General features: G+C 39.0%; 1 protein-coding gene across 1 annotated transcript in view; it reads left to right on the top strand.

Annotated features, from left to right (window-relative positions):
* Positions 1–20,688, top strand: part of PAK3 (p21 (RAC1) activated kinase 3) — an 88,858-nt gene that overhangs the window by 27,407 nt on the left and 40,763 nt on the right. Inside the window, exons 4-7 of the mRNA XM_089904175.1 lie at positions 452–489; positions 9,839–9,970; positions 11,220–11,385; positions 19,953–20,016. Of these exons, the coding sequence (XP_089760301.1) occupies positions 452–489; positions 9,839–9,970; positions 11,220–11,385; positions 19,953–20,016 (400 nt within the window). The remainder of the gene's footprint in view (positions 1–451; positions 490–9,838; positions 9,971–11,219; positions 11,386–19,952; positions 20,017–20,688) is intronic.

The following is a 20,688-nucleotide window of genomic DNA, read 5'->3' as shown; positions in this document are numbered from 1 at the left end:
CACCATATGTTTTCTTTATGCTCTCGTGTTGAGGCTAACTAATAGCCTAGGAGGGGAAGGGGAAGAAGGGAAGGGGAAAGGAAGGAAGGGTAGAAGGGAGGAAGGGAAATGAGGGAGGGAGGAGGAGAGGGAAGGAGGAAGTCGAGGAGAAATTCTGGATATAGACGTGTAAAATCATACCAGTCAGGAGTAGGTTATCTCAACACTCCTCAGTATAGATGAGATTCACTGGAGGCCTTCATTAAGATCTATAAAATGGGGTGGCGAGAATATGGTGATGATGTAAGGGTGTGAGCTGTTTTAAGAAAAACTAGTCATTTGTCGTAGTATCTATTTAATACTGAATCAGAAAATTTCCTTCTGGTCAAACACATGCAGTTTTTTTAAGCATGGTCTCTAAATGAGGCAGTCTTTATGAAACAAAGGTAATATCTTTATCTTCACTTTTCAGATAAAAGCGCACATGGATACATAGCAGCCCATCCTTCGGTAAGTGAAAAATTGAAAACAGTTTTGTATGATCCGTGTTTCCTGTGGTCCAACAGAAAACGATTGTGCAGATCCTGTTTTTAGATACACATAGAATCCTTTAAAAATATTTTAAAGGTGTAATTTAGATACATAAAATTCACCCATTTTTAAGTGTACAGTTTGATGAGTTTTAGTAAATTTATACACCTGTGCTACCATCACCACAATCTAGTTTTAGAACACTTTCATCACCCCAGTAAGATCTCCCAGGTCTGCCTAGAGTTAACCCCCATCCACCGCACCCTAGCCCTAGGCTATCACTAATCTGGTTTTATAGATTTGTCTTTCTGGACATTTCAAATGTAAATGAAATAATACAGTATATGTCCTTTTGGGATTGGCTTTTCTCTCAACATAATGCTCTTAGGATTCATCCAAGTTGTTGTATTGTATCAATAGTTTGTTCCTTTTTATTGCTAAGTAGTATTCCATGGTATGGCTATACTGCTATTTAACAATTTACCCATTGAAGGGTTTCTAGACTGTTTACAGTTTGGGGCGTTTATGAATAAAGCTACTATGAAAATTCATGCATAAGTCTTTACATAGACAAATGTTTCTATTTCTTTTACATATAGAATCTTGAAAATAATCATCATAATGATAGAAACTTCTCTTTACTGAACAAATGTGCCAGGCACTAGGCTAATAATACTTTGTATTCACTTAACCATTCCTACAACCCAATTAGGCAAGTCTTATAATTGTCTCCATTTTACAGATGAGGTTCAGAGAGGCGAAATAACTTGTCTAAGGTCATACCACTACATCTTTCAGTGTCACCTGTTCCAACAAAGTGAGACTTTGCCCAAAGTCACATAGATAGTTTTATCAGAGAAGAGACTAGAAAATAAGCAACTTAGCTCAAGGGCCTTGGAAGTGCTATAGTATCTGAAAGAATACCCTTACACAGAAAACAGTCTTAGACAAGGCTTCCCTTTACATGATTTTCATTTTGATATCCTGATAGAAATTATCTCCTGCCTCATTTGCTTCCTTTGGAGTGAAATAATTAGCATTAGTGAAAGTTTCCTCGCCGCTTATTCAGAGTCATGGATAATCAAGCTGATTCTTCCTTTTATAGAGGACAAATGCTGGCCTGCTTGATGTCACCCTGGGCAGCCAGTGTGACAGCAGTAAATCATTTCTGGTAAAAACTAAAGGCTCTGAGATAATACGGCAGTGCCTCAAAAATTTAGACGAGAATTACCACATGATCCAGCAGTTGCACTTCTGGATATATACCCAGAAGAACTGAAAGCAGGGTCTTGAACAGATATTTGAACACCCATATTCATAGCAGCATTACTCATAGCAACCAGAAGGTGGAAGCAACCCAAGTGTCCACCAACAGATGAACGAATAAACAAAAGTGGTATATCCATACAATGGAATATTATTCAGCCTTAAAAAGGAAGGAAATCCTTACCTAGGCTACAACATGGATGAGCCTTTAAGACATTATGCTAAGTGAAATAATCCAGTCACAAAAAGGCAAATACCGTATGATTCTACCTGTGTGAGGTATCTAGAGTAGTCAATATCATAGACACAGAAAGTGATTGCTGGGTGAGGTGGAAATGGGGTGTTGTTGTTTAATGGGTACAAAGTTTTAGTTTTGCAAGATGAAAAGAATTCTGGAGATGGATAGCAGGGATGGATGCACAGCAATATGAATATACGTAACACTCCTGGACTAGACACTTCCAAATGGTTAAGATGGTAAACTTTATGTTATGTCTATTTTACCACAACTAAAAAGAAAACTTAAAAGAGTAAAGGCTCCGGGCATAGGTGTTTAGTCTTATTCCTCCACTTACAAGCTGAGCCACTTTCAGAAAGTGGCTCAGCTTCTGTGACCCTCTCTTTCCTCAGCCTTTAACTGGGAATAATAACAGTACCTACCTCCTAAAACTTGTGTGAATATTGAATATGCTAATGCATATAATATACTTAGTACATTACCTAGCACATACTATGCGTTTATTAAATGTAAGCTGCTACTGCTACCATTTGTAGATGGCAACAAAGACGAAAACTCACTCTCTCCATGCGTGAGACTTGTCTGAGGCCATGGTACTGGTGCCTTGTTCAGAATTCTCAGAACAGAGCAGAATGTAGCCCTTCTTTTCTCACTGGTCGTTGCCCTCCTTTTGCTTCTTTGCCATGACAGCTTCCTGGGCCTCACTGAAAACAGCACATGAAGGGAGGTAATAGCAAACTGGGAAAGACAAAAATACCAACCTTCCATGAGCAACACATACCTTACCTCCCTTGATTTAATTACTGTCATTATTGTGCGATACTAGATAAGTATCTTGACAAAGAAATCGTTGTTATCTTTTCAGGTAGTCGGTTATTTTAAACACCAACCTGCTAGGATAGTCTGTGTGTTGGTTTTCATTTTTGTAAACAGCTTATAGCTCCTAGGATATTGGCCTTTTGTTTTTAGCTTGCTTCTATTGGTCTTACTTACAGAATTAAAACTAAATCTACATAATGTTCAAAATATTCCATCAGATCAGAAAAAGGAAACTCATGAACTCACTGTTTGGAGATAAAACAACTGGATATTCACTTATTTAACATGTATTTATCAAGTGCCTCCTTATAAGCACTAGGAAATTTGGAGCTCAGTCTGGTAAAGGAAGAGAAGTATGAACATAAAGAAGCACAGTACCATATGGATCATGTTACATACCATAAAATATGTCCATGTGCTCTGAGAATTCAAAGGAAGGAGCTTACTTTTAGCTGGGGAGGGAAAAGGAAGCAGGCCCTCGTCTTCAAGGGCTTAAGCTCAGTGCCTAGTACAAAATAGGCACTTGGTACATGTTTGTTGAATATTGAATTAGAAAATGCTTCATAGAAAAGGCGGAATTTGAACTAGATCTTTCTTGAAGGTCAGATGCGATTTGGATCTGTGAAGATAAGGAAGGGCATTCTAAGCAAAGCGAAGGCATGATAAAGGGCAGGGTAGTGAAAAGAGCAAGGGGACAAGGGGTATGGGTTTGAATGAAGACTGAGATGCAGGGAAAGGAATCATAGGAGTTAAGCCTTGAAAGTTAAGTCGGAGCCAAATCATAGAAGCCCTTCAATGGTATTCTAAGGAATCTGGCCTATGTAAGTGTACAGTGGGAAGCCCTTGAAGTTTTGTGGGGCAGGAGAGTTAGGTGAATAAAGTTTATGCTTTAGAAGAGTGATCTGATCGCAAATGTCCAGAATGAATTAAGGACAGAAGGTAAGACTGGATGCAGGGAGACTGACTGGGGAAATATCGCAAGCATCCAAGGCCAGAGGTGATGAGGGCCTACGTGAGATAGTGGCAGTGGGAACGGAGGTTAGATTTAAATTCCAAAGATGTTTAGGTTATTGATTAGATGTTGGAGGAAAGGTTGAGGTCAGAGATGATTGCAGGCTTTGGATGCTATGTGGGTGGCCAAAAGGATGAGGGTATTATCTTTCAGGAGATGCATATTTCTGGGAGAAGATGCTGAGTTTCCTATTGGACAGTTTGAGTTCGAAGGTTTAGCAAGACTTCCAGATGGAGATAATTGATTAGGCTACTTGAGTAAGGCTGGGTTTCTATTGATTGAATGAACTGAATTTAGACCCTTAAGGTCAGGTTGGGTCACTTCTTTGGGGCTCAGTAACTTGGGGAATTGCATCTTGTGTTCTCCTTATGGTTCTAGGGGGAGATTGCACTTCACACTGCTTGTGCTTTTGTTGCATTAGAAACACTCCCAGTAGACCTAGCTATCCTACAGGATGTGATTTAATGGGATTGACTACCCCTTCTCGACATAGCCTGAACTGCTCACAAGTTTTGGCATCTTCTAGTAGCCTGGGTGGGAATCAAAATAGAAACAGTGTTATATTCACTAAATGTGTTAAACTAATGGCAATATAATTAATAATGAATTCAGCGATGCCTCTCATAGTCATATGAATCTGCTTTACTGCCCACTCATGATAGCTTCTTTGGTATTAGTGTTATTAAACGCTAAATACTGTTCAGGGATCTACTCTTCAATTTGAGGCTACTTTGAAATTTGTGTATATTTATTGTACTATTGAGAGTGAAGTAATGCATTGAGAATCCTGAGCTAGTATTTTGAGTGGAAGGTAACAGCAATAATATGAATATGCCGTGATTTGTGCCTAGAGAAACTGGGTGTACGTGTGACAGATGACACTTTTTTGACTTACAGTACTGGCTTATTTTGTTCATCTACATTAGTGCTTTTTTAAAATTTCAGTATGCATTAGAATTGGCTGGATAGCCTGTTAAAATGCAGATTCTAGGGCTCCATTCCCAGAGTAGAATGGAGCCCTGAAATCTGTACTGTAAACAAGCAACGAAGAGGGGCTCTCAGGCCACACTTAGCATTATCTAAAGTCTCCAAAGTCCTTACTTCTTCTTTCTTCGACCTTTAACAATTAAGCTCAACGAAAGGAGAGTTTCCTAAGGTAGTTCCACTAGCTGGTGTATTCTCTAGAGCAGGGTTTACAACTTGGAGTCCATGAATGGGCTTCAGAAGACATATGAACTCTTGAAATTATATGTAAAAATATGTGTCTACCTGTATTTTTCTGGGGAGATAGGCCAAACCCTTTAGAATTGGAAATGAGTCCAAGACCCATTCAGGTTAAGAATAACCTGCCTAGCTCGACTGAATGTGTGGCATAATGACTGTCAAAAATACTTAATTTCAAAAAGACAAAAAATTCCTTACTTGATCTCCATCTGTCTCTATTTTTACAAGTTTAGACATACTAGACATAGTAATCCTCAGCCTGGAAGGAAGAGTGTAGCAACATTATAACTTTGACTCCCCCAAAGGCCATCAAAAAAAGCTGTTAATCAAGGAAAGCTAAGTTTATTACACTTACAGGAGCAAGAAAGAGCACTGCCAGTGTCTTAGAAACGGGATGTCAAGGGAGAATATCTATAGGGTTTTGGAGCACGGCTATGTGATTTTGAAGCAGGTCTCGCAAGGCAAGAAACGAGTTAAGATTGTGCAGTGTTTCTGCTAAAGTAACTTTGGATTGGGGAATACAGCAAAGTGAGGGTCTTTTAGAGTTTTGGTGAGCAAGCTGTTGTTATTCTTAATAAGTAAATTACTTCAGTTGGTTCAGTCTTATCTTCCAAGAACAAGTATTTCTTAAAGTGAGAAGCTAAGTTATTTTTGCTTGTTCTCAGTATTGTGTAGCATAAGAACAGGAAAATATGCTCCATCTTGATACTGTTTCACACAGGGAAAAGAAAGTATGCCCAGCCCCAGTGTTATTTACACAGGGATGGAAAATCTGTGGAAAAAATACACAGGAGCAAGAAATTATGTTCATTTCAATTCTTAGTACCAAGGCCTGGTATCTATGTGTAATGCTGGGTAGTTAATGCTCCCTGGCCCAACCAACATCCAAAACATAATGTCCACTGAAGGTCACACATTCTTTCCAACCAACCAACATAGCAGCATAGTGTTTGGTCCCAGATAAACAGACATGTATCTTCTTCCTGCCCTGTAAACCCTCAAAGGATGAAAATCTTTAGGTTTTCGAATAGTCCCTTAGTCCATCCTTAGAGACTGGAATGTCCCCCATATGAAATTAGAGCAGTGAGGATAGTAATGAATGTTAAGAATCAGTCGGTGAAATTTTGCAGGTGGATCTTCTCTAGTAAATTAGCGAGAACTGAAATGTGCAAGGCTACCTCTTGGCCAGTAGGCACTGGGTGGTCTTTGTACCAGTTTAAGGGTTGGGCCATTTTTAGATCCTCATAGGCTGTATATACGCTCTCACTTATGGAGGACATGTGATGCATTGTATCAAATATATCAAGTATATTAAAGGGCCTCTATATCCCACTTTTTATTTTTGCTATAAACTTTTAAAAGTAATTTTTAAAATGTTAATTTTGAGATTATTTGATCATAAGTAGCACTTAATTTATGGTTAGGTGTAATTTCTTAGAAATCATTGTGAATACTCAAGAATTGTTGCTAAATAGAGCAGCCTAACCTATAATTTGTTTTTTAATATAATGAAATTTCTATAAATACTAAATTTAAATAACTAATTAATTGACATATATTATACTTAACAGACATTTAATTAGACATTAACTGACTTAAATTTTATCATTTTCTTGTGGCACTTTGGAGCCGATGATTTATTTCTGAGTTCAAATCTTTTCATAGGCACACGTAAAGCTTATTATTCCTAGGCATGGTTCATATTGCCTAATGAATAAAATAGCATTGTTTGCCATATAGAAACTAGTCAATTTATATGCAGGTTCTGCCCATCTACCAAGGAACAGTGATTAGTTGCATTCTGGATCCCAGCTGGCATAAGATAGAGTAGAAGCTTCTGGAACAAAATAATATCAAAGCAAATACCATTAATCCAAAGGCAACTTCTCCCTGTGCCCTGAGGTGCCCTGAAGAATTAGTCTTTCACAAAAAGAAACTGATTTTTTATCTAGAAATATAACGTCATTAATATACGTTGCTATCCACGCTGCCACAACCCGATGTAATAGCCCAGCTGTTTTGGCTAAATTAAGAATAAATAAGCTGTACACCTGAAACTAACACAACATTGTTAGTCAACTATACGCCAATATAAAATAAAAATTTAAAAAAATAGAAAAACAATATCAAGTAAGCATATAAACTTCAATCTATAAACCACTCAGCGTATATATCAGGCAATCAAATATTCTTTCAAATTTATAAATTCTAAGTTGTCTTGTCCCAGTATATAAATCTTGCTGGCTCCAATAAGATATATGGTTATACCTGTTACACCACCGTAGGTTTATACATGATTATAGAAAATCCACAGTGAATTTAAATCACAGACTGAGGTCCTTTGATGTAACAGTCTATTAGTAGGCTGTCTGCATCTGCCCCAGGAACTTTGTCCTCGAGGAATGAAAATTCTTTCTAGTCTCCAAAGAAGATATACAGATTGCCAACAAACACATAAAAGAATGCTCAACATCACTAATCATTAGAGAAGCGCAAATCAAAACTGAAATGAGATATCACCTCACACCAGTCAGAATGGCCATCATCAAAAAATCTACAAACAATAAATGCTGGAGAGGGTGTGGAGAAAAGGGAACCCTCTTGCACTGTTGGTGGGAATGTAAATTGATACAGCCACTATGGAGAACAGTATGGAGGTTCCTTAAAAAACTACAAATAGAACTACCATATGACCCAGCAATCCCACTACTGGGCATATACCCTGAGAAAACCATCATTCAAAAAGAGTCATGTACCAAAATGTTCATTGCAGCTCTATTTACAATAGCCAGGTCATGGAAGCAACCTAAGTGTCCCTCGACAGATGAATGGACAAAGAAGATGTGGCACATATATACAATGGAATATTACTCAGCCATAAAAAGAAATGAAATTGAGTTATTTGTAGTGAGGTGGATGGACCTCGAGTCTGTCATACAGAGTGAAGTAAGTCAGAAAGAGAAAAACAAAGACCATATGCTAACACACATATAAGGAATCTAAGAAAAAAAATGGTTCTGAAGAACCTAGGAGCAGGACAGGAATAAAGATGCAGATGTAGAGAATGGACTTGAGGACACAGGGAGGGAGAAGGGTAAGCTGGGACGAAGTGAGAGAGTGGCATGGACATATGTACACTAACAAATGTGAAATAGATAGCTAGTGGGAAGCAGCCGCATAGCACAGGGAGATCAGCTCAGTGCTCTGTGACCACCTAGAGGGGTGGGATAGGGAGGGTGGGAGGGAGGGAGATGCAAGAGGGAAGAGACATGGGGCTATATGTATATGCATAGCTGATTCACTTCGTTATAAAGCAGAAACTAACACACCATTGTAAAGCAATTATACTCCAATAAAGATGTGAAAGAAAGAAAGAAGAAAGAAAGATAGAAAGAAAGAAAGAGAAAGAAAGAAAGAAAATTCTTTTTAGGCTTAGCCTGAGCCAGTGTACTCAAAGGCATAAATAAAAAATAAACAAGTACACACACACACAGGCACACACACATAACAAAAACTCAAAAACCATCTATAATAGTGCTGTCCAACAGAAATGTAATAAAAGCCATATGTGTAACTTTAAATTTTCTGATTTTCATTTTTAAAAGTAAAAAGCAATAGGTGAAATTAATTTTAATAATATATTTTATTTAACCCAACATATTAAAATATTTTTATTTCAACATACACTCAATATAAAAAGCATTAAGGAAATATTTTATATTTTTTTCTTATTATGTATTCAGTATCTGGTATGTAGTTTTCACTTACACCTTACACCTCAACTCAGACTAGCCACATTTTAAGTGTTGAATCGCCATCATACTGAACAACAAAGACCTATATCATAGTTCAGTGATTTTTAAACTTAAGCAAGCATCAGGATCACCTGGAAGGCTTGTTATAGCACAGATTGCTGGGTCCCACCCCCAGAATTTGATTCATAGGTCTGGATAGAGTCCAAGAATTTGCATTTCTAACAAGTTCCTTGATAATGCTAATGATGCTGACCTGGGGACCACACTTTGAGTACCATGGCCATAGTTATTTCAAAATCCACCTTTGGTACAATTTTACCCCTGCATTAATGTGAATGATCAAGAACCAACCCTAGATATTGTGGTTGCTGTCATTATTTTTGGTGTTATTGAAATTTTTCTCATTGCAAATCATCATTTACCTGTTGGTTGAGATTGAAAGTTATTTATGTAGATGAGTATTCCTTAAATCTTCATGTCTGTTATTCTCTGAGTGCTTCTTTCCAGGAGGCTGAACAGGAAAGAAACATTTATGGGCTTGCTTGTACTTAGTGAATATTTGCAGAGCTGTATTTATGCCATATCCATATGCATGCTCTGATCTTTAGGCACAAAATAGCCATTTGCTGGTTGACAAACTGTCAGTCAACACATTGACAATCTGCCCGGTACCAATTCAAGGCGTTAATAGCAATTAATTTGATTTTTAAAATATATTCATTGATTTCACAAACACTGAACTTGAAAATGTTCAATGAATAGCTCACTGTTTTTGAGCTCAGTGGAAAATAAAAGGAATTTTTAAAATTTCATGGTGCTTAAATCCTGACCTGAATTTATCTCTGAATGTGGGCAGGTTCTGGCCACCAAATTGTAGATGGTTCTGCGCATTTGTAAAAGATGAAGTTCCTTCCTATCCCTACATGCTTAGATATTTTATCTCCCTTTTCTCACTTCTGAAGAAAAACAATGAGGAGTTAAGATCTGGTCTTTAAACTTTGTTTTTACCGTAAGAGTACAAAAACAGCATCAGAGCCTCCTTTGGCTCCCCCTGTGTCTGAAGAAGAAGATGAAGAAGAGGAAGAAGAAGAAGACGACAACGAGCCGCCACCAGTCATTGCACCAAGACCAGAGCATACAAAATCAGTAAGTCCCAAGTGACCGTGTTTCCAAATGATTCAACAGATGTCCTTTGGCATAGTCCTAGAGTCAGAATCTAGTTAATCACCTAGTATCTGTTGAGCATCTATGTTCCCGGAACTAGAGTATAAGATAAAAATCTCACTGGGGTTGCTGTTTGAGGATGCAGATTAACACATGACAATTAGAGAATAATACCAAGCAATATACAAATAAGTGCTAAATTTTAAAACTGCTGCAGAAGTTAAGAAAGAGAACAAAAGCCATGGGAATCTGGTAGGAAGAATTGCATACGCAGAGGCACCAAGACCACAATTAGCACAGCATGTTTGGGGGCCTCAAAAGACTAGCTCCTGAGAGCTTTCAAGGGCAGTATACTTGAAGCAACTTAAAGATCTTTTCTGATAGAAATCACTTGTCTTTAAAAACTCATTAAAGGTTGAGGGGCAGGGTGGAGGGAGGAATGAATAGGTGGAGCACAGAAGATTTTTAGAGCAGAGAAAATACTCTGTGTGATACCATGATGATGGATGCATGTCATTATACATTCATCCAAACCCATAGAATGTGCATTAAGAGTGAACCATATGATTGATGGATTGAAAGTGATGAAAAATAGGGTACTTGAATATCATAATCCTATTGGTCCACGCTCTGTGTGGCCAAAAATACAACAGCCCAACTCTACCTTCATTATAGTTTGTTCCTCTAGTTCCTCCTACTTGACTTCTGTAGGTAAATACAGTTCGGTAAGTATCTCTACAGAAATTGATGGCCCTGGAGGCTGCCATCCCATATAAAGGATAATGGGAGACAGAAAAGGCATTTCTGAAAAGAAAGACTCAGAGGGGAAGGCCAAACATAAATTTTGAGAATTAGAAGAGAGATATCAGGCATAATCAGACCCTAAAACTTTAGGAAAGTGATTTAATTGTCTAAGGTCTTACAACTCTTTAGTTATAGAATTTTCACTAGTATCTGTATTACCCATACCCAATTAGTGATTTTGGATTCAAGGAACATTGAATTTATTAATGATCTACAAAAATGGACACTTCTGAAGTCGTTATTGTAAAGGATACATCTAACAATTATGAAAGTACATGATAATAAATCATTGTGTGTATGTGTAAAAAAACAAGAGTGAACCATATGTAAACTATGGACTTTGAGTGATCCTGATGTGTCAATGTAGGTTCATCAATTGTAGCATTATTTTGGTCTTTAATCTGTAACCAGATTTTTTGTCTTTAAGATCTACACTCGTTCCGTGGTTGAATCCATTGCTTCACCAGCAGCACCAAATAAAGAGGTCACACCACCTTCTGCTGAGAACGCCAATTCCAGTACTTTGTATAGAAACACAGATCGGCAAAGGAAAAAATCCAAGATGACAGATGAGGAGATCCTAGAGAAGCTAAGTGAGTTGTTTTTTGTTTTGCCATCATTAGTTTCTTCATGAGAGGGTTTCTCCACCTAGAGTGGGGATTGAACCTTTAAAAATTTGAACCTGCTTGCATGAACTCCAGGCTCCCTGACATCACAAGATGAAAAGTTTGAGACTCACTATGTATTCCAGATCACCCCCTCCCTCATACTCCTAATTGCACAAAAACCAAGCATTTTCACTTGAAAAACATCAAGTAAGGTGAAAACTTCACTAAATGAATTAAGTAGTAAGTTTTATTTTAAGATTATACCCCCAGAGGGGATCAGTCTGGTGAAAAACATCTTATGATCATACCCCCAAGGGCCCCCACCTGATCAATCATGATGGATAGTTCAACCTCAAAACCCAACACAGTCAATCAAATGGGTGGCCACGATAAAATTGCCTTTTCTCTTAATTTAGGAACATTGCTATGTGGACAGGGAGGCAGGGCCAGCAAATGCTCACAGCCTCCTTCCTGCAGTGTCATTAGTGTACCCAGGCTTGTGCATACACACTCGCTCCATTTTACAAAACACTCCTCTTCCACTTAGCTTTCTGAGTCAAAGAGATTTAAAAAAAATCCTCTGTTGAAAAGAGTCAAAGTTCTGTGAAGCACATTCATTAAACTCATACTACAAAAGCATCTAACAAATCACTAGTTATCTACAGTTCGTGCCTCCAATCTGACTAACTCCTACTCATCCTTCAAACCTCAGCTCAAAAGACACCTCCTCAGGAAAGCCCTCCTTGTCTCTCTCAGTCTGAGTCAATGGACCTTCTTTTCACTGCCTTTATTGCAGCAAATATCACACTGTACTTGTCTGTCTCCTTCACTAGACTGGGAGCTCTTTAAAGACAGAGATTGTGCCTTCTTTTCCCGTACATCCAGCTCTAATAAAGTGCCTGGTACAGAAAGGCACTTAACGGATGCTTGTTGATTGAATGGGTGAAAAAATGAGCAGACAAATGCATCTTTACTGGGTTCCTACTTACGTGTTCTATGCCAGAGTCTTTGGAGGAAACCATAGAAAAACGATTTCCTGATATTAAGAAACTTACAATTTTATTTGGAAGATAAGATTTAATAGTGTGATACAATGAGAGAATAGGAGGCCATCTTGTTTCATGCAACTGTCTGTCTAAAAGAACTCAGGAAAGGAAGAGAGCAGTGCAGGCTATAGGCCACAGGAAGACTCTGCAGAGGTGGTCGTAGGGCCATTTTGCCCTCCAGGGGACATTTGGCAATATCTGGAGACATGTTTATTGTCACAGCACAGGGAATGCCACTGGCATCTAGTGGATGGAGGCTAAGGATGCTTATAAACACTCTATAATGCAAAGGGTAGCCTCCTTCCTTTCCCCTCTGCGACAAAGAATTATTCAGCCCCAAATGTCAACAGTGCTGATGTTGAGGCAGTCTGACACAGAGGTATTTGGAAAGGCAAAGGTTTGGGTTGCAGTTGTCAGCGCTCAGAACTGGAATTGAGGGACTTTAGCCAACCGACTTTACTGTACACGATCAAACATGCCTCTAGTGCTAATACCAACTCTTTCCTTAATAACAGCAGCAATAATTCCCATTTATTAAGTGCCTTCTCTGCTGACCACTTCACATACATTATCAAGTTTAATTTTCACAGTAATCCCTTGTGGTAGATTTTCATAGCCTCGTTTTATAGATCAGTGAAAGTACGCCTCCAAAAGCTGGAGTGACCAGATCACCAAACTAATGAGTGGCAGAGCCAGAGTTGGAATTCATATCTGTTTGCCTTCAAAGCTTATACTGTTTCCATTACCCACTTTGCTTCTGCATTTGCCAGCTGTCTGTTTGTGTAAAAGGGAAGGAATAAAGGAAAGAATTGCCTGGATAATTTCAGTTCAAGTATTCAGACAATTGCCTCAGTTTTTTTCCTTTCCTTTACAAGACCTGTGAGAATATATCAGATTTTAAAAATCTAGCAGCCTCGCTTTAGTAAAATTGATTATTTGATAACTGTTTCGAGTCTCAGTAGATTTATTATAATGAAAATACATTTATAGCTTTCTTAAGTTCACTGACAGAGAAACAGTCATTACTTTGAGGCGGGGGCAAGATCTTGTTTTGCTTGCGAACTGTAAGGGTTCTGGAGCTGTGGTTTTTGTAATTTGTTGTTTATTCTGCCCTACACTGAGCAACATGATGAAGAGGGAAAAGCCATGTTTGATTACATTTTTAATTAAGAATTAAGTCAGTTTTTCTCTCTATTGGAGAATGCTTGGGCCTAGAGAGAATCTTTTTCCCTCCAGCCTGTGGGCCACCTGCAACTCTCAACCCTACCCTGTGCTCACAGATGTCGGCAGGGCACACCTGCCAAGAAATGGAGGAGTGTTTTTCACGAAGCAAATCCAGGCTGAGCTTTACTGCAAAGTCTGTCTTTCCTGCTTCTGCTTCACCATCACCCTCTCTGGGCCCTGTCTCTGCCACTTACTCGCTTATATAACCTTAAACTAGTTATTTAACCCCTCTGAACCTTCATTTCTTATTGGCCAAATGGGGATGAGAATCGTAACTACATTTTAGGACTCTGTCTACAGGATGGATTTTATGTAGCCCAACCTATGGCTAAGAGGACAGGTATTGGCGTCAGAAAGGCCCAGATTCAAATCACAAGCCCATTGCTCCCAGCTGTGTCACTTTAGGCAAGTTATTTTAACTTTTCTGGACCTCTTTTTCCTCATTAAGAAAAATGGGGATAATAATGGTACCAACCTTATAGCGTTATGATAATTCAATGAGAATAATGTATGTAAAAACCTCCAGCAACAGTACTTGGTACACAATAGGTGCTCAGTAAATGGTAGTTACTATTTTATTACATGAATATAAAGCCTTATTAAGATAATACAATAGGACAGACTTTGAAGTGAATCATAACTGAGTCCGAGTGAGTCATAGACCCAGACCAGCTGTGTGTCCTTAGACAAGTCACTGAACTCCTCTAAAATTTAGTGTCTTCATCTGAAAAATGGAGACGATTGTACTGGTATAATGGGGATTTTGTGAGGACCAAACGAGGCAAAGTATGTAAGCCACCCAGCACAATAAATAGTTGCTTAGAATTATTATGCTGTGTTTTCCACCATGAGAGCAACCGTATTTTTCACTATAAAAAATTGGGGGGCTTCCCTGGCGGCACAGTGGTTGAGAGTCCGCCTGCCGATGCAGGGGACACGGGTTCGTGCCCCGGTCCGGGAAGATCCCACATGCCGCGGAGCGGCTGGGCCCGTGAGCCATGGCCGCTGAGCCTGCGCGTCCGGAGCCTGTGCTCCGCAACGGGAGAGGCCACAACAGTGAGAGGCCCGCGTACCGCAAAAAAAAAAAAAAAAAAAAAAAATTGGGGCCTAGGATATTCAGGGGGACAGAATGTTTGAAGCCAGCAATAATCCCAGATGTATGGGCCCTGTACAGAAATCACTGAGGAGGAGGGGCTTGGGGAAGGAGTAAAGGAGCCTGTACTAAGAGGCAAAGGAGAGGGAAAAGGGAGACAGGGAGGTAGGAAAATGGCCTACGGCCCATACCAGGGTGGACCCCACCATAAGCGTGGGGAGGAGGGGAGGGCGGCCTCACCTTCAGTCTCAGGGATCTGATTACTATGACGTGGGCAGCCCAGACCACAGAGCTGTCAGGCTATTCTTCTTCCACACAGATACTGATTGTGGGAGCCAGACCATGGGATCATTAATGGCTGAAATGAACAGATCATCTTTCAGTTTTACACAGACAGATAGCCTGGGTCTGCCTTGTTCATTGTGGTCTGGTCTGAATCTGCTGGAAAATAAAGAAACCCCTACATTTTAGTGAAATTTTTCAAAAGGTGCTGACTGTCAGCAGAATTGTGCAATCACCTCCTCCTCTAGTCCCTCCCCTCCCCCAGCATTCCCCACTCAAAACTCTTTCTCCGAATCCCCCCTCAGATAGAACTAATATTAGTTTAGAGAGTTCTTTTGCTTTTTCTCAGAAATCAAAACCTTCATTATGCCAAACAGACAGTCTTTTAATGCTTGGAGTTCAACTTAGTTTCCTTGATACGTAGGAGAACACACTGATGGGCTTTTCTGTCACTGAAACCACATCATGAAGCCTATTTTCAAACACTAGTATTTAGTGATTTCTTAAATCCTTGTACTTTAAAGTGAATGGTTTGTTTCTCGTTTAGGAAATTGCTCTGGTTGGAAGTTGTTCTGGTACTGCCATCATTTTTTCCTTTTGATGTTGAGTTGCTGATTTTTGTCTCTTTATCCCTATTGTGTACCAATGTTTTCTCCTTTCTTTAGTATAATTTATGAACACAAATTATAATGGCTCTGATGAAAGAGGTCACTGTAAAAGCTTGTTTTGTAATTCGGAATTATACACAAGGCCGGCTGTTCACTTGCTTAGTTAGCATCAGTAGATGGCAGCACACACGCTCCTGTGACCGGTGATGGGCATGAGGACGCCATTTTATTAGAATAGCAGTTAAATTCAGAAGTAGAAGTGCATCAAAATGGTTGTCTTTTGGGAATCCTCATGAAAGGATTTATTCCCAGTTGTTGTTGTTGTTGTTTTTATCCTGCATACCATGGAAATAAAAGTTGAATAATTTACTGCCATAAAGCCTCATTAATAGAGACACAGATGTAGAGAACAAATGTATGGACACCAAGGGGGGAAAGCAAGGCGTCGGAGGTGGGAGGTTGGATGAATTGGGAGATTGGGGTTGACATATATACACTAATATGTATAAAATAGATAACTAATAAGAACCTGCTGTATAAAAATAAAATAAAATAAAAACCTCATTAACTAAAGCCTGCCAATTGGAATTGGTCATAATTCAGAAAGTGGCTTGGGCTGAAGCTTATTTGCTTTTGTTCAGTCTATGGAAAAGAGTTTGCTCAGCAACTTAATAGTATAACTTTCTTAGAAGACTTTAAACTGCTTAATAAAACTGCGGTTTCAAGTGACTTTAAAATCGTCATTTCATTTAAAAATTTTTTAAGTTCCAGGTCCTTACCCATTCACAGCTGGCTTGAAGGAAGGTAGTTCTCAGTGATGTAGAAATCTGTGAGACAATTTGAAAAGTGAAATAGCAACTCAGAATTAAATTGGTGGTATTCTATAGAGATAGCTCAAGTAAAATACATTCTCTAACCCCTGCCTTAAAATACGGGACATTTACTAAATGAAATTCCTAATTTTATTTGAGTTTAATTCAATAGACATTTATTGAGTAACCAATGTATTTCACATACAGCATTATATGGGGAAGCACTGAGGATGCAGAGATGAATAAGACATGGCCCCTGTCCTTACGACACAGTCTATAAGGGGATGTCAAATACATAGATATAGGTGGATGGTATATTAAGTACAGAGAAGGAGAGCAAGAGCAAAAACAAGAAAAAAAGCAAAAGAGGAGGCAGAAAGAGAGAGAGAGAGAGAGAGAGAGAGGGTACAATGGCAGTACAGAGAAGGGAAATTATTAACTTTATTCCAAAAAAATCAGGGAAGGCTTTCTAGAGGAGGCATAACTGAAGCTGAGTTGAAGCGTGAATAAGGACTTGCCAGGAAGAAAACTTAAGAAGGACATTGCAGGCAGAGAATAGCATGTAAAGAAAGTATAAAAGTATATGGTTGGGAACATTAACTTATTCAGTGCCCCTTGAATATATCAGTAGAATTGGTGGTGGATATGGGGACTGGAGTTTTAAGAGAGGGAGCCAAGTCGCTAAGCAGGATCTGATCATGAGCTACAATTCGTTTGTTACGGTGAGAGCATGAGGTTCTAGTGGGGAAGTGGGGAAGATGAGATGGAGAATGAAGCAAGAGCCGGATACAAAGAACCTTGCATTCCATGCCAAGGCGTTTGAGCTTTACCCTGTAGGTGTTGAGGAAGCATCCAGGACCCCTGAACCAGAGAATCACGTGATCAGGTCTGCACTTAGAGCATCCTGACATAGGTGTGGAGCCTGGACTCGAGTGGGCAGAGGCTGGAAATTCTGAATCCAGCTAGGAGGCTGTCGGAATAGCCCAAACAAAAAATGGTGAGGGCCTAACTAGAACAGTAGTAATGAGGAGACGACAGATTCAGAGAGTATCTAGGAGGTTAACAGATATAGGCCCAGGACTCAGTGGACAACTACACACATGGGGAGTGAAGGTAAGGGATAAGTCAGGGTGACTCCCAGATCTCTGACTCGGGCTACTGAGTAGACAGATTGTTGTACCATTGACTGAGATTTGGGAATACAAGAGGAAAAGAATTACAACGACTCACATATCGTGACTCTTATTTAACCTAACTGAAACATGGACTTCTCTCACGAAAAACAAACAACAACAAACCTAACAACCATGGATGAACAATCCATGAATGAAACATGTTTTTTTCCAGGTATACTGTCTACTGGTAGATCTGAATTAAGTTGTTCACTAGCCCAGAAAATAGATCATGTCTAAAGTAGCACGAAGTATCGTCTGTAGCACACAGTTTAGCTCTTGAATGCGTATTTCCTTGTTCGCATTCATTTCGTCAGCAAATTCAGTGGCAGCCACTGTTCTGGGCACTGAAGTTACAGGGATGAAAAGACAAGCTTCCTGCCCTCAGAAAGAAGCATGTAAGTCTCATTAGAATGATCAGAGAAGAATATTGACATTACACTTAAATAATAAATAGGAATTCATGGGTTTGATAGGAAAGGGAAAGGGGGAGCATGTCTAAAGACCAAAGCCTTGGATAGTGATGGTGTTGCTAGGATATAAAGTCGGAGGGACGGAGAGGAAAGGAATAATATGAGGTTAGACTGGTTAGGTAGGAGCTAGATGCTGCTGGATGGTAAAGGGCCTTCTATGCCAGACTAAGAAATTTGAAATTGATCCTGTAGTGGGGGGGACTTTTGATGATTTATGGATAATGGAGTGAAATCACTCTGAAGTAGGCTGACCTCACATCTCAGTTTATCCAAGACAGTCTTCGTTTATGAGTTACATGGTTACCCTATTCCAAAGGCATTGTGGACAAGGAATTAGAGAAGGCAGAGTTTAGAGGTAGGTAACGACTAGCACAATTGTTTGAACAAGAGATGTTGAGGACCTGAACAATGGCAGTGGCCATGGGTATGAAGAGGAGGGAATGGATAAGAGTGACAATTAGGAGATAGACTCCACAGACCTTCTCTAGATTAGTTCATGTGTATAAATCTTGTTATACTAACTGACTCTACACTTCTCTGAATAGGGGCCATGTTAGTAAGATATAACTTAAAGGTAATGATACTGATTTTTGCTTCCATAAGGAAAGAAGGGAGGGCCAGAAGTATCCAAATAAATGATTCCCTTCAAAGTAGTCCACTTGAGAACTTATTCCCACGATGCTGCCATGGCACGGAATTTTTCTGTACCTATTTGAGCATTGCATTGGAGAGTCAATGTCACTTCCTTTAGATTTATTCTGAGTGGTGGCAAGTATTGATCCTCTGAGTAGTGGACTGGAAATTTTGAAATTGCAAAAACCAATATTTTTTCCCAGAGCCAAACATGATAAATTAATGGTTTTCTTGTGTGGCTTGTAAACTTACTCCACAATGTTTGGAACAGCCTATAGAAACAGAAAGTAGGTGAGTGGTTGCCTAGGGATGGGTTGGTAAGCAAAGAGGGGATCAAGAGTGACTGCTAACGGGTACAAGATTTCTTTCTAGGATGATAAAGGTGTTCTAAAATGAGATCATGGTAAAATTTAGTAAATTTGCACAACTCTAAAAATTTACTAAAAGCCACTGAATTGTACACTTTGAGTGAACTTTATGGTATGGAAATCATATCTCAGTAAAGCTGTTAAAAATGTTTGGAGTGCTAATAGGGGCCTAGGTTCAGGGATGTATGGAGTTATTTTAGGATTTTATTTTATAATCATACAAATTTTTATTAAGGTATAGTTGTTTTACAATATTATATTAGTTTCAGGTGTACAGAGATATAAGTTTTTTAAAAACAGTAAGCCTCATTACTTTATGATTAACCTTTATTCTTTATTAGAGCCATTCCCCATCCCCCATCGCCCTTAGTGCAGTACTGGGTGCATATTAATTGCTCAAGAGATATTTGTCCAGCAAAACTGAATGTACCGTAGCACTCGATTTTACTCCAATTCAGAGAAGATAGTGATTTTATTAAATACTGTGTACAAGTCCTTAGATGTTTTAATCTCCTAATCTACAGTATCCTTTTATGGGAACTTTTTATAAATGTTGGGTTATGATCAGTCCTTCTTGTTTCCCAAACATCATCAATTTTGAGTATAAGCATCTGGGTTGTTACTACTAGTTTAATTAATATATTACTGTTTGTTACTTTAATAAAATATATCATTATCCATATAAATTATAGAAATCACATAAGAATATCGCTGTAATATTTTATTTGTCATTGACTCTGGCATCTTAAATTTTAATATTAAATAGAGGAAAATCAATCAATTGAAATCTCTCTCTCTCTCTCTCTCTCTCTCTCTCTCTCTCTTCCCTCCCTCCCCTCAGGAAGCATTGTGAGTGTTGGTGACCCAAAGAAAAAATACACAAGATTTGAAAAAATAGGTCAAGGGTAAGTGATTATTATGTGAACTATCAAAAGATGAGCACCAGAGACATATATTAAAATGCAATAACAGCTTGAATTTCTGGTAAATTATGCTTCTCATTTTCTAGGTTACATTCATGTTTTGCATTCTTAATATTGGCCTTTCTGGCTGTCAGACTGTGAATTAACCTAGGAACATATCCTGCTGGAATCTTCACTATTGTTAGCTTAACAGTGAATTATTTACTGATGCTTTCATCCCATAGAGTTACACGATTCAAACCGATTCGTCTAGAAAAGCAGTAGAGTTATAGAAACCTCTAAGCTCGTATGAAAACCCCCTTTATCCCTGTCCCCCTCTACATCTGTATGGATGTTATGCTTAAGATCCTGTTTCATTCTCAAACTGTAAAGTGACAGAGTGATGGTAAGGAAGGTCCTGATTGAATGATCCAGAGGTGGGCAGAGTTGGCTGAGTAAGGAAGAAATAGATCAATAATCCCTAAATGGGACGGAGTGCATCATTTTCACTTAGTATGCTTGTAGGAATAAAGATTCCCAGGCTCCACTGCCAGAGATTTGATTCAGAAGTCTGGAGCGGGGCCCAGTAATCTGAACTTTGGAACAGTTCCTCAGATAATCCTGACCATCAGCTAGACCTGGAAACGAGGGGGCTAGATCATTCACCAGAGCTAA

The sequence above is a fragment of the Delphinapterus leucas genome, chromosome X, assembly GCF_059928025.1.
Source record: "Delphinapterus leucas isolate spDelLeu-1000000601 "Yukka" chromosome X, BTC_Dleu_Yukka2, whole genome shotgun sequence".
Taxonomy (NCBI): domain Eukaryota; kingdom Metazoa; phylum Chordata; class Mammalia; order Artiodactyla; family Monodontidae; genus Delphinapterus; species Delphinapterus leucas.
This window is presented reverse-complemented; position numbering and strand designations above follow the sequence as displayed.